The sequence below is a fragment of the Chelmon rostratus genome, chromosome 10 (genome assembly GCF_017976325.1).
Source record: "Chelmon rostratus isolate fCheRos1 chromosome 10, fCheRos1.pri, whole genome shotgun sequence".
Taxonomy (NCBI): Eukaryota; Metazoa; Chordata; class Actinopteri; order Chaetodontiformes; family Chaetodontidae; genus Chelmon; species Chelmon rostratus.
Genome location: NC_055667.1, coordinates 18,857,176 through 18,871,880, shown reverse-complemented (window position 1 = coordinate 18,871,880; position 14,705 = coordinate 18,857,176). Strand labels below are relative to the sequence as shown.

The 14,705-nt window shown below is 39.6% G+C and overlaps 1 protein-coding gene across 3 annotated transcripts; it reads right to left on the bottom strand.

Annotated features, from left to right (window-relative positions):
* Positions 1-806: 806 nt before the first annotated feature.
* Positions 807-13,762, bottom strand: nr2c2 (nuclear receptor subfamily 2, group C, member 2). 3 transcript variants are annotated; one of them, XM_041946265.1, is made up of 15 exons: positions 13,626-13,762; positions 11,494-11,578; positions 11,105-11,200; positions 10,460-10,660; positions 10,185-10,290; positions 9,088-9,267; positions 8,620-8,776; positions 8,405-8,495; positions 7,075-7,220; positions 6,689-6,866; positions 6,151-6,272; positions 5,056-5,195; positions 4,556-4,693; positions 4,319-4,424; positions 807-3,585 (listed from the first exon to the last, which is right to left on the bottom strand). In XM_041946265.1, the coding sequence occupies exons 2-15, from the start codon at positions 11,551-11,553 to the stop codon at positions 3,411-3,413; spliced, it is 1,896 nt and encodes a 631-aa protein (XP_041802199.1). In that variant the 5' UTR covers positions 11,554-11,578; positions 13,626-13,762; the 3' UTR covers positions 807-3,410. The 3 variants fall into 3 exon arrangements, with proteins under 3 accessions (XP_041802199.1, XP_041802202.1, XP_041802200.1); XM_041946268.1 differs by having other exon boundaries at positions 11,105-11,181; positions 13,626-13,651; XM_041946266.1 differs by lacking the exon at positions 11,494-11,578 and having other exon boundaries at positions 13,626-13,741.
* Between the last annotated feature and the right edge of the window lie 943 nt (positions 13,763-14,705).

Sequence of the window (14,705 nt, the reverse complement as noted above, 5' to 3'; positions counted from 1 at the left end):
AGAGAGGAGTGTATTAAAACATACCTCAGGTCCACTATGTCACAGGAGCATCTCTCTGGACTTGCCATCATCAGCATCAATCATACAGTTGCACAACAGATATCATATGATGATGTAATTGATGAATTTGCAGATTACTTGTGGACATTTTATTCAACTGTGTAACACTGTGAAGACCTGTAAAAGAAAGACAAATTAGATATAAAAGAACACAAATAAAGGGAAACTTAAGCATACAAAAAGAATTAAAGCCACGTCTTACTTCTAATGGTTTAGAATGCCATCCTGACTGACTGTAATGTCACAAGATTAAAATCCCACATACACACAGAAAATGTTTACATTTTTATAGCTTTTCTGCTTCGTGGATTTCTCATAAAGTGTGGGAAAGATCCTTAAGATTGGCTTTTTGCTGGGACATCTCACCTTATGAATGAAGCTGAGATTGTAAAAATTTGAAGTTATCTGAAGTTCAGATAAGTTCAGAAAAAACCTTTGAAAATACCGACAACACATTTCTCTCAGCAGCTTTGTGAATAAGTGATCTATAGACTCATTTACATGTAGTCTCTACATTACAAAAGCCATTCTGACATCAGGACAGTTTGGGGACTAGATCTGATGAAAACCTGGTGTGATGTTGTCCACGTTCTTACCAAAGATGTATTAACATGGACCGGAAAAATCCCACTTGACTTCACCTGTAATATCCAGGTGTTGGTAACATCTGCCAGAAACACTCTACTTGCCTTCTGTTTTCAGGATGAACAGACTCAGTTATGTCATATTTCATAATTGTTTATTTCTTTTATAATGTTTGGCTTCAGAGAAGCCAGCCTCAGAGACTGGAATGCTGATACAGGAGCTCAGTCATTAATACATTTGTTTTATATCAACATCATCGTCATCGGTGTGAGGTAGAAATGTAGGGTTGTGACAAACTTAAGCAAAACATGAATGTTGTTTGAATTTCTCAGTCTCATGGTTTGAAGAAATACATTTTACATGAGCAGAAAAACAAGATACATTTACATAGTATAAAATCTCAACCATAGGATACTCAATCCACAAATCTGAAAAAAAAAATTTTTTTCATCTAATATCCTCTAATGTGGGAGCTGCTCATGGTAAATATTTTAAAGCCACAACATTTAAATTAACATTTTCCATACAGCATTTAATAAAATGCACTTAAGCAACTTCATCATGCACTGCAATGCACTATAAAAATTATAACAATGCTCCTTATCAGGACAGACAGCGACAAGATTATAAAACCCCGCTTAAAAACAACATGCACTCATTTTTATGAAATTACATGTACAAAGGTCATTTCACGACAGTGCCTTTACAAAGTCTGTATGGGTTTTAAACCCAAATATTACAACTGACATTTATTTCACAAGACATTATCCTTGTCTACTTCTTTACATCCCCGTTACCATTCGTGTTACTGTGGATGCTTATTCTGAACCAGTATGTAAGTGGGTGAGCCGATGCACATCTCTATATGGTCTTCAAGACGTCAATGCACTCGAGACTGGCTTCCCAGAAAATCTACTTTTTACTTTTAAATCAGGGAAACCTGCCCAAAAGTACTTTAAGTACACTTAGTATGCAACAAGCACATTTGTTCACAACAAATTTAAAGTTTTTAGAAAACATACAAAACACAAAGTTTTAGTCAGCATGAACACAGTGGAACGCCACAAAACTGATTGATGTGCACTTAGCAGAGTACAAATGCAAACACAAGTGCAAAAACAGTAGCATAGCTACAGATAAGTAACATTTCTGAACCCAAAATCTTAAAGTTAATCTAATTCCTTAAAAGAAATAATTGCCATTGATAAATACACATACAAAATGTAGATTGAGACAGTCATGACACTGATGGGACTGAAGGATATAACATATAATTGATTGTCATAAGGGGAAAAGTGATGAGGTGATTGCACAGGTTATATTAGCAACATATTCATGATAACCCAGAAATAAGTGTACCTAAACATAAAAACACTCCCAAACCTAAAATATTTGCAATGCCGTTCAGCATTAAAAAAGACATGCTCAAACGGACTGGCTAATTTGTCTTGCGTGACTTCATGAATGTGAATTAAAAGTGAAACTGAAAGAAGTTGATCATGTTAAAATGAGCTAAGAATGCACTCTGTGGTGGATCGATGCTATGATAGCCAGTCCATATGAATCCAGATTAAGCATGAATTAACTGAGGTTCAAGTTAGTTCTTGTACCTGATTGCAGCTCACGTTCCAACCATTACTTGAATGTATTCAAAGTGAAGAACTGTACTTTAATGTCTTGTATCTCCTGGGTAATTGTGTCAGCTTCAAAGTTGATGTTTCCCCTATATTGACTGCTTTGAGTGGGCTAACCTAATGAATTAAAATATTACAGAACAGCATTAGCAGAGTTTAGTGTCCTCACCACTGCCACTATATTCATGTCGGTTGCCATAAAAAAAAAAAAAAAAAAAACGCAATTATTTTGGCCTGAATTTCAGAAGTTTGGGGTCAACGTCTGTCCATCTTTGGTTTTAGGCGCCTAAATTACTGTTGTTGGGAAGCTTTTATTGCACTTACAGTAACATAATGAGTTGGTGTCAACTGGAGTCATGTTATCTTTACTTCAAATGTCTCTCTGCTGGGGAAACACTTTTTACAAAGCTTGTTTCAATTCCTTCCCCACCCAGAAAAGTCATACTTAATTAACAGCACTAACAGGTCATCTTATACTGTGCCAATGTTCCCAAATACCCACATAAACAAATACCTTACAGCATCAAAGTACACTTTTGAAGTAAGCACTCAGCTGTACTTTAGTCTCAAATGAAATTCCACTTCCACACGTAAAGTTCCTGTTTGTGTTTTAAGATTACAGACTGGGTTTGTTAATAGCTCATCTGATATCTGAAACATAAGGTAGTGCTAATTTAAGTAAGTGATCAACATGAGAGCATGGTAAGGCTTATAAAAGACTCATACAATTTGAAAGGCCAAGGTCATAAAGTAAAGTTCACATGTAAACAGCTTGAAGTGCGATAAAGACATTAAAGGAGATGAGCACAGTTGCTGCTGCAGAGGATTCCTTTTTCCTTCAGTTCAGAGTGACTGATTTTAGTCTGGCAATTCAAGATTACCTCACTGTTTCAACTCAAGGAAACAACATTCCAAGTGTCATCCTGGCTCTCCAATGCTGGATTATCCTAATCTGGCAAAGATTCCTGAATAACTTTGCACCATGCATCTTTAGAAAACAAAGGGCTGCTGCAGGATTTTGGACTATGGTGCAACAGTACGTGGTTTACTGTTGAGAGACAAAGAGAGTACCTGAAGTGGAGACTCACTAATCTTTAACTCGACAGTTCTGGGTGCTGGAGTGAGGGGTTATCAATCTGTCAGGTCAGAGTCCTGGCTGTTGTACTCAGCCGTCTCCATCTTGAGGATGTATGGAATGATGCTGTCAATAGAGACGTTACCTATCAGGCCAGTGAAGAAGAGCTCCTCCGTGATGCTGGAGTTCATGAGGCGCAGGGCTGGGAGGCGAGTCAGGATACGGGTCAACCTGAAGAGACAAACACGCAACAATTCCTGCAAAGTTATCTTGGTATCTTGTGTTTGCTCTTTTTTATTGTTCATCATGTAAGATGCTCTTATACAGTGAGTTCCTTGGTGTTTACCTTACTGTTTCCTTCATAGGCCAACAGTCTTCAAGAGCCAGATTTTTGTCAGTTAGCCACACTGAAACTTCCTGCCTGTTAGTAGTAACAAGTAATTACAGCATTTTTTGTCTGATGCACCCCTGCAGCCCTTATCAGGTGAGGTCAAGTATCCTTCACCATCACTTGTCATATCTCAAATGTATTCATTCTCATGGATTTCTATTTGTGCTATTTCACACTATTAATTCTATAAAAATGGACAGTTCAACATGTTCTCAGATCACAGTTCAACATGTTCTCAGATCACATAGTGACTCTGGCTTAGTTTCCTTATTTCTGTATCCATCAGGTTTGCATTGGTACTAGACTTGGAGTGGGCATTTCAACCTTTTATCCAGTACATTAAGGATTAGGGTTAGGCGCATTTGGCAACCAGCAGTCAATGTTGTAATGTTTAAAAACAAATCAAATAGTAGTAGTTAATTCAATTATTGAAGTAAAGTATTATTGTGAAGATTCAACTACATATCAGGTTAAATATATATCATAACGATGACCTGTAATTCACTAAAGCTTAATACTACCACTGTGGTGGGGAGGATGAGCTGACTGGTTTGAATGGAGGTATGAATGTACCTGTAGGTGTCATCTGGGTATGTTTTCTGCACATAGTCCTGCAGCTCCATCAACGCTTTCTCCTGGAACTTCTCAATCTGCCCGCTGCCATCCACACCCGGGTGATCTGAAACAACCAATATCATACAGGTCATTCATTCAACTCAATTTCACTCTTCCATGGAATTATTCTTATCTGACTGATTAAAATCCCTAACACCTCTCTAACACTGACATGACGAGGAAAAGCAGACTCACCAGGGCTGAACAACACTATCGCCTTCAGGTAGGCATATTCGTAGCTGTCAGTCTCCAGCCTCGTCATGCTGTTACAGAACTCCTGGAACTTCCAAATGTGCTCCATCACCTGCTTCACCCTCTCCCCCGAAAGCTTGTCTGGGAGCGAAGAAAATGTAGTGTGATATATCAAGATTCATGATTTACTTTTGGTTGTTTAAGCTTCATCCAACTAGAAAAGTCACTTTGAGAAAAAAAAATTATCATCAACAGATAAAATTACTCATCACTGTTGATGAAGCACCATCTGTGGCTCCTATGTGTAATACTGGAATGTTTAACAATAGATTTTTTAAGTTTCATCATAACATAATCAACAATGTCTGCGATGCCACGAGTGCTAACGAATGAATGAAGCAACAGGAGAAAATGTACATAGACTTCCACAGTTCACATTTCTTGACTTCTGGTTATATGTGTGTGTCCTACTGAGAATTGATGAGGAGGTCTGTGGTCCATACCATCCTGGATGCTGCTCTGAAGGTGGTTGATGATGGCAGTGAGGATGGTCGACAGGTTCATCACATGAGCGCACTGAGCGAGACCCAGAGTAAACAGCTCATTCCAGCAGGCTCGTACCAAACTGGTGTTTGCCTCCTGACTGAGGAACAAGCAGAAAAAAACATTGATAAGTGTCAGCATGTAGATAAGATAGATAATGCAATACATTCCTCTAGTGTTCAAGTTATACACTGTAAGTAAATAGGAGATTGGAGTGTCATTGTATTTCCTAAAGCCCTTTTCAGACATGGAATACACAACAGTGCTGCATTCATCAAGTTGTTACAGTGCTTCCCATTCACTGATTCATTTGTGGCATCCCACCAGAATATTAACACTGACCACCATATGTTGATTGTTAGATTATTGTTTACTGTGTTTAAAATCGGTAAAATTGCATTTCATTGTACAGTTTGGCGCAGTGATTTGAGTGTGTGTGGGGAAAAGAAGACTGAAGGGATGGGAAGTTTGCAGTACACACTAAAATACTGTGGAGAATTACTACTAGAAATACAATAATGTTCTTTTTTCAAATATTTTTTTAAAAGACAAATGCCTTGTGCTTCTGCAGTCTTTAGTTAATTTAAACACAAGATACTTGTGCTCAAAAAGAGGATCCATTCTCAGTGAAGAACCTTGGAGCCCTAATCTGCCCCTATACATGCCAAAGAGCAGTGATTCCTAACACGTCTCTGGGGGTCATCAGGTGGAAACCTCCCTCCCTACTTAGTCCCACTACACCTCCAGGAGGCTAGGCGGTGAACTCCGGCCTCCCAGAGTCACCCCCCCTAGTGCCAGTTCACACTGCTCCTACACATAAATTAATGACAGCATTCAATTTAGATTTGCGCCGTGTTGAAAGTGTGACAGGAATGTTTCTTGGTCCGACCTAGTAAGTACCATGACGTTGTGACTTTTACATAAAAGTCACCACGGCGCTTATTCCGACAGGAGACCAATATGTTAAACTACCAGCAGAGTTGTGTAAAGGAGCGCATTTCTGAAAAGGGATAAAGTATCATTCAAGTCTTCTTGTGTGTCAAATGCATTCTCACCCAAGAGCTGAGAAGGCAGGGATGGAGCGCGCCCAGTGCATGGAGAGAAAGAGAAGTCTGGATGCTGACTCACAGATGTAGTGTACATTCAGATACTCGGGCATGGGACTGGGCATGGTCAGCTGTACAGAGAGGAAAAGAGAGAGGAAGGACGAAGGAAATGACTTAAAATCAATTGACAGACGATGACCTACATATGAATGCCAAAGCAAAAGAAACACAAACAAGTATCTCAATTGCACTTAACAAACAACATGAACAGTTTCAGTATCTTTTGACAGAGACGTGTTAAATATGTAACTATGCATATACATAATGTTCTTCTTACAATGCAGCCATTAGAATAAAGGCTATTTATTATTATTATTATATATATATATTTATTTATTTGCAATTTCACAACACAATGGGCCTTGAATTATTTCAAGATTCCTTTTCTCTCTCTTGTGAATTCAATTTGTATCCATAAATGATTAATAATATCAGTCCAGTGTGTCTGTTATTTTGGCCATTAGCTGTGCAAGTTGACTCCACCCACCTTAAAGCCGACATGGCTGTCTGTGAGCAGCGGTCCTTCTACCTCAATGATGGGGGTCTCCTGGTCTCGACCAATCAGTTGGATGGTTGTTCCACTGACACACTGCGACTTATCTGCCAGTCTCTGTCCGGCCCCCAATTCAGGTGGGTTGAAAACTTTGGCCAGGGTGTCAAAGGCACTGTGTTCAACATGCACATGCATGATCACGCACGCACGCACACATACACACACACGTTTAAATGAATTGATTTGACAGAAAATGCTCTGCGGCATAAATACAAGTGTGTCCACTTCTTGTCATACGAATCATTTCATGCATACTGGAATAGGCACTCACGGAGGGCCTGTTAACACACTCTCCTCCTCTCTGTGCACTGCTGACTGACCGTGTTATCTCACTGGCAGATTGATCCTCATGTTGGCTGTCCGACATATCACCATTGTTTAGATTCTCTTTCAGTGAGTCGCTCAGGTTGGCCAGTGATGTCACCACATTGGCTAATGTCCCCAAGTCCCCCTGCCCAGAGTCCATCTGAAGACAAATTAAACAATGCAGGATATTTTCCATCAGATAGGCCACTACAGTATAGATGCAAAACTGGGTATACTGAATTGGAGCAAAGCATAAAAAACTGTTTTCTGCAATAAAAATGAATGACAAATAATTCTTTAACATACTGCATTAAAGGGATTAATAAACACTGAAAAAGAAAACAATTTGTTGTTATAAAAAACAAACCTGCCTTAAACTGGGCAGACTAGGCCTGATTTTAGCCCCCTGACTAATTTTCGAATCTGGTCAGAACTTCGGCCAGGTCAGTTGTCTTTTTACATGCAGTCTGAAAGTCTACACGCCTGACTGAAGGCCTGAACGATCCACGATCTGGCTCTGAGACAACGGAGTGGATTTCTGGTCAGAAATTTTGGTTGGCTGTCTCCCAGTTTGAGCAGTTCCAGTCTGATCTCCCGCAAGGCTGCTGTCTGACGGTCCATCATAGACTGTAGGGAGCTGCTATTAATATTACTGTAGTAAAACTTTTGTCTTGACTCAGACTGCTGTGATATAAAACTGAATTTCACAGCAAAATGGACAGATCATACCGTCTGTATCTTACAGCCATTTGCAGCTCCAGATTTTTCTTTGTTATTGTACATCAAGTTGTTTAGGAATTTGACTCCAGATTTAAGTTGCTCCCTATGTATTCACACGCTTCCAAGAACAATTTACAGGAATATATTATTTGACATAAAATTCAAATAATATATATTATTTGTCCTGAAAACAAGGACAAAGAAACGGAGCAAATAAAGGTCAAAATAATTAAGAACCTACACGTAGGTGGAAAAACAGGTGTGTATGCACAGTAAGTAATAATCAGTAACATACAATGTTTATAAACAGGTCAAGTGCTGTATTTTTGTCAACACTGACACTGTTCTGTAGTTTGAATAAACTTTATTGGTTATTGGTACAGTTGATCTGTACGGTGTGAGCAAAAACGTTGCAGGTTCTGGACATGCAGAAAGGCTGAACAAGAAAAGTCAAAGTCTGCCCAGCTTTGCAGATTATAAGGCACCAAATATAACAGCCTCATAATGCAAGAGCAAGAAAAACTTCCATCATCTCTGCGTGAGGGGCCATACTTCTATTACAAGGACCACAAGGAGACAGGTAGCAGCAGAACAGGCAGATATTTACAGTAACTGCAGCTGTACCTTTGAGTCAGCGGTCAGCAGCAAAGTTCCATCACTCTGGATAACTGGCTGTTGGATATTAACAAGCATCCCCTGGTCCAGCAGGCTGGACCTGCATATAACACAAGAGCATCATCAAAATGCAGTTCACATAATACCAACATCAACAACTGAGAGATAGAACAACACACAGAGCCAAAGCCTGAGGTCTGTCTGTAGCTCTGATTCCCACTGACCTGGAGCCATCTGTCTCTGTATCAGAGATAAAGGTTGGCGTGGCGATGAGTGGACTGTTTAAGTCCTTGCGAATGTAGATCTTTTGGGTAGAGGCAGCACAGTTGGCATGCTTTTCTCTGGGCACTACATCAATGGGTTTTCTCTCACTCTGAACAGCTGAGGAAAAACAGCAAGCATTTGTGTTGACATTGAATTTATTGACATTTATGACACATTTTCCCAGCTGTATTGAGCAATAACTCCAAGTTATATAATTGATCAACAAGCAGAAAATTGATGCATGGTTTAATAAATTAAAAACCATCATACATTACATATATATATCATAACCTTTTAAGGATTTGTTTTGAAGGAACTGAAGGAATTGAACTTTCTAAATATTTTCAGGACCTGCAGATACCCTGATAATACCCAACTTGTTTATGAGTGACAGTGTGTTTTTGTTGACTTGTTTGATGCAAACTCACACTCAGTCTTCATCCCCATCTTAAGGCATTTCCTCAACCGACAGAACTGGCAGCGATTGCGGTGGTGTTTGTTGATGACGCAGTCCTGTTTACTGCGGCAGCTGTAGGTCAAGTTCTTCCTCACACTCCGCTTGAAGAAACCTTTACATCCCTCACAACTGACCGCCCCATAGTGACGCCCTGAACGCAGAGAAAACCAGTCAGAGTGTTTGAGTCACTGTGAGTGAGTGGGTGGGTGCACATTGATTGCTGATAAACACAATGTTGGACTTGGCATCAGGATACATCAGGAAAAACACATACAGTACATATCCTCACATCACCTGGTAATGCAACTCTAAGCTTTAGTACCCGGTGTTTCCCCTACCACTGTGGGGTCAGGCTGCCCCCCCAAAAGAAAAAAACAATGTAAAGAAAATATTTTGTTAATGTTATGTTGGGAATTCTCTACATTCAGACACATTTATATTCAGTTATGTGCAGACTTGTATTTTTAAGATGTTAAAGTACAAGTTTTTTCTGATTCTTTCCCTTTCCACACGTTTCTGATGCCAATTTTAAGGTTCATGGAGCACAACAATTTAATTCTCTCTTTGTGTTTCACTATGTTGTACTGTCTATTCAATTTCAAGCGTATATTATTGTACTGCTGTTATGTTAAAGACTCGTTTCAGTAGATAACCTGCTTGGATATTAGCCTTTCTGAATGTTAAGCTAACTGGCTAGCCTAGCTAGCTTGCCCTGTTTTACTGTTTACCCACAGTAAACATGGTTTCAGTGTCATATTATAGCAATAGTGGTTGCTGCAACTGTTGACGTTTAGTATTCACACAGTCACACAGAGTAAGAGAGAGTAAGCAGATCTCATTTTACAGTCCTTAAATGCCTTTAGTTAATGCTGTCTGTTAGTAAAAACTCAGATATGCATACATTTGTTTCTGTGTGCTTCATTTCAGAAAGAATAGAATTATGAACCACTATGCTCTACATCTGCACTACTTGTACTATTCCCATTCAGCAAGTAAACAGCCTAAATCTAAAACCAAACACAGACACCTCCACCACCAAGGCAGTCAATCTAGGGGGAACACTGGTACCTGAAGCCTTGTCCCCACACACCACACAGTACTCCACAGGTTGTGGTCGGCTTAAGTCTCCCGACTGCCCTAACAACCGTTCCATTGACACTGGATCTGTGACAATCTGAAAAGCAAAGTCAAATACAGGCCATTAATCTTGTGTTTCACCTTAACACACGTCAATATCATGGTTAAAACACGTTCTGAACATAATTACAAATATCAAGTATGAGGTATTGCCAATAGTATCATCACACTATGTAACAAGGGGTGATATTATGGGGGAACTGTACCTGTATCCTTCCTGGCATCAGGCTGTCCGCAGCAGTGAAGATGAGCTGCTTAGTGTTGTGGCTGTCTGGTGAGGCCAGGATGACCTTGCCTGCCCCTGAGCTGTCAGCTGTAGTCAGAATGAACTGTTGTTTGGGGGCACTGGATGGCTTCATCGCTGTCACTATCTGGATCTTCTGACCTGTCTGCTGGTCGGTTACAATCTGAGGGTGTTAGAGATGCAAGAGGAGACAGAAAGAGAGGCAGGTGCAAATTACCGGCCTGAAGCAATTCAATTTATTTTAGGCAACAGTATTTTTCTCATGTGCAATTCAATATTGGCAACAGTATTCAGATAATCTTGTACATAATGTACATATAGTTGATTTTTATTTTTTATTCTGTATCCTTTTTTTATCTTGATCTTTCTATGCCTGTCTTTTTATACTTTGCTGGCTGTAACAATTTAATTTCCCCTATGTCGGATTAATAAAGTTTTATTTTATCTTAAACATGCACCAATGGGGTGAAGTAAAAAAGAGAAGAGACTTAAATTGACAGTAAGCTAAGTCACATGTTGTAACATCAACTAGGTCTCTACTGCTGCTGCTGCAGGTAGTAGCAGTGTCACATTCTCTGAAGCTAACAAATGAGTGTACTGTAGATACCTGTATTCGCTGTGGCGTTGTGGCCGGCTCAGTGGAGATGACCTGAAAGCGTTGTGGAGACTCACTCATCATTGAGTCTGAAGGAGAGGATGACACCTACAGTATGAAACATATTTTAACAAGCTTAAACACATACAAATTAGAATCAATAAAAGTCTGGAACACAAACATATTTGGATTCTGTGTACAGCGTTAGAAATGTTATTATGCAATAGTCAGAACTGTCTAGAGAACCTCTGTCTACAGAGGGTATGTCTCTAACAAAGGCAGCATCCACCAACACACAGCCAAAGAGAGGAGCACCACCTTATTTTCTATGACAAACAACCCTCATATGGGTTCTGTGGAACAACTCAGTACATCATAAAAGTCTCCCTTTGCACGCTCACCTCTGCCTCGTGCTCAGAGTCGGCTTTCTGCTGAGAGAGCAGATTGAGGTTGGTCGTCATAATGATGTAAGGTCATTAGTGAAGTCTGTTTGGAAAGATGCCACAGACATTAATCAACCACAAAGGTGCAAACTGTCACAGAGGAGCAGGCCAGCTGGGATAGGTCTATAAATATCATGTTATATATAATGATGCATTGTGACATTGATTAAAACATTAAGTTTTATCTCTTGATGACTGACCATCTTTGCTGCTGTAGCACAGCAATGTCTCACTGAGATTACAGTTTTTCTCTATTGTTAAAAACACAAATGATCTAAAAGAAAATGTTGCCACAAAAAAACGTCATTCAGCAAAATGAAAAAAATGACTTACTTTTTCAACATGCAATCATTTAATAGTAATAAACAAAACAGAAAATAAATGGCTCAAATATTTATAACATCTGTTAACTGCACCACATCTGCTCTGTCAATAACATCACACCTGCTCTAATATTCTTCCTGTTCAGACACCGGAGGTAAGTATGTAGTGTGATGAAATCAGCCTCGGAATGACTGCAGTAATGTCACCACAAGCCAAATCCACAACCTCGGAGTGTGACCTGGACTTGAGATAACCAGATTACACTACAGTCTGAACCTCATAATGTCCAGTATGACACTGTAACAAAGGTGGACGATTGATGTTCCTCCATAGAAATTTACCACCATTTATATGCATATCCCTACATCAAAGCTGCTTTTCCTACTGTCTTAGCTTCCATAACTTTTAGCAAATGGCAGGCAAACCAACCTGCCGTGTGCCTTTGCATGTGTCTTCATAGTGACTATAGAGCCAGATGTTTTGTATCTCTGCATATTCACACCCGGAGAACGAGATGACACCACAGACAAAAACAGTTTTTTGCTCACAATCTCAATCTTGCTCCCAATGAAGAAATAGGAGAGTTTATTAAATGTTTTGAAAATCATGCTTGTAACACAATACGCGTAGAACACAAAAAGAACTGTGGGAAAAGAACCACAAATCATTCAAGGTTAAGTGAATGTGTTTTAAGATGAGATCGCTGCCTTTGAACACAGCGGACAAAAGTGCGTCAACTCAGAAGAGAATCACTGTTATAAAGTACTCTGTCTACCCATAGCGCCCTTTTCAGTCCCAGTTTAAATGTAATACACCTAATGGTACATAGTCAAAATCAGAGCCATGGACATCCCCTCTACACAGTTTATGAAAATCTATATTTCAGTTGTTAGTAACACAATGCATTTAGACATCCTTTTTGGCAGAATTAAATGAGAGAATCTACTCATGCCATCAATTACCTCCTTGAACTTGGCAGTTTTGACTGTCTTTGTTGACTTTGCATCATGACAAAAAATGCAATTTGACAGTGAAAACTCAGTTATGTGCCTGCAGTGGCTCCACATGCTCACCGACCAAAGGGAGGAACATGCTGTTTCACATTGTTAAACGATTGGTCTAACAGAATGCCCGTCAATACCAGCTTCCCCAAACGCATCACAACACAGAACAAAATGGAGAATCTGGCAATAAGCCAATATCACTGGAGACGAATCCTATATTCAAATATACTGGATCAATTTTCTTTCGAGACAGTACAGTGGGCGACTCTTGATGTGCTGTTAATACATTTAAAAATGCGGCTTTGGTAAATAAAGTCACAGTCGTAGTAATTTCGACCCACTTCTGTCCTCGGGATGGCAAAGGTAAAAGGGTCGAGTTCATCTGCAGCAACTACAGCTTTCCAATGTTAGCTGTTAAAGCTAGCTTAATACTAGTAAACGCAATAAGGGCTGCAGCAAAGTCGACAGTACCCGTCTCTCCGCTTGGATCTGTCATTGTAGCATGCAGGGACTGGTTCAGGTTACGAAAACAGTAGTGTCACATATTATTAATTGGATTGACTGTCTGCAAAGCATATCAGGGTAGTCAGACAGCGCCCAGCGTTTCACGTTCCTTGCCCAGATCCCCATTAGCCAGAGTCGGGCAGGAAGGGAGCTCCGCATCGGCTGGCTAACAAGCTAGCTGGGAGATTAGCTGCGCACTTTTATCATCCGGTATCTCGGAGAGCTTTCTACGGTTTTCAGTCCGGGACTGAGACTTACCTCCGAGAGACGATGGACACAGATTTAGGGCTCTCTGCTATTTTTATAAAATATTTGTTTTGTTTTTCTCCTGTTAAAGGTCATAGTTCGTGACCCCGCACCGCCAGCGCGTCGATGATGGTTAAGGTTTTTTTTTCTCCTTCCTCTCTCTCGCGTCCCCGCGCGCCTACCCCCCCCCCCCCACCCCCCCTTGACGCGAGCCAGACGGGACTGACGTCATCATGTCTGACTGTCTAGGGATTTTTCTGTCATGTTGCAGAATTCACTATAAAAGAAAACCTGTAATGACACACGTATTAGACACCAAATCAAAAGGATTGTTTATCTATCATTAATGTACTTCTTAGCTGCTCTGGTCAATGAATTAACAAGTTTAAAATCATAAAAAATAACAAAATGAGAGATAAAAAAAATGTTATTTGTAATTCAGTTGTTTATGGTATCTATACAGTATATAAATGTACAGGCACACATATGTGTTTATAGTACATATAGACTCACAAATCTACATACAGAGAGAAACAGTGAGTGAGAGAAAGAGAAACTGACTCTGTAGACTTCTGAAGAATGTCATTCCTCTTTGTCTGTACACTCATTATATGCTGTGCATTTCTATAATTGAAAGAAAAGTTGTCAAATGATGTTATTACAGGACAAAATACATGGACTAGCTGTTGTTGAATGAATAGAACATCCATTTCAGCTCAATTACTATCATTTAAAAACCTCATATAGCCCTATGAAAGTCCTTTCACTTTCAAAACAAATCATAACAAACGATAGACGCATTACACTGCAATTACTCTTTCAACAGTCTTGGTGTCAATATTTGCTGCCTGTAGAACAGCAGTATGGAAGTCCCATGTTGCTGCTATTTAATCAGGAAAGGACCTCACTGAGATTAAAAAAAATGCTCTTACAGGAGTGTCCTGGCCAAGTTAGCACCGCCATATCCACATGACACATTGCAAAACATACAAAACACACTAATGAATTTGAATCATGATCATGGATCACAAAACACATTTAATCAAAAGTGCAAAGCTAAATATTGCTATAATGACAGTAATAAATAGACCA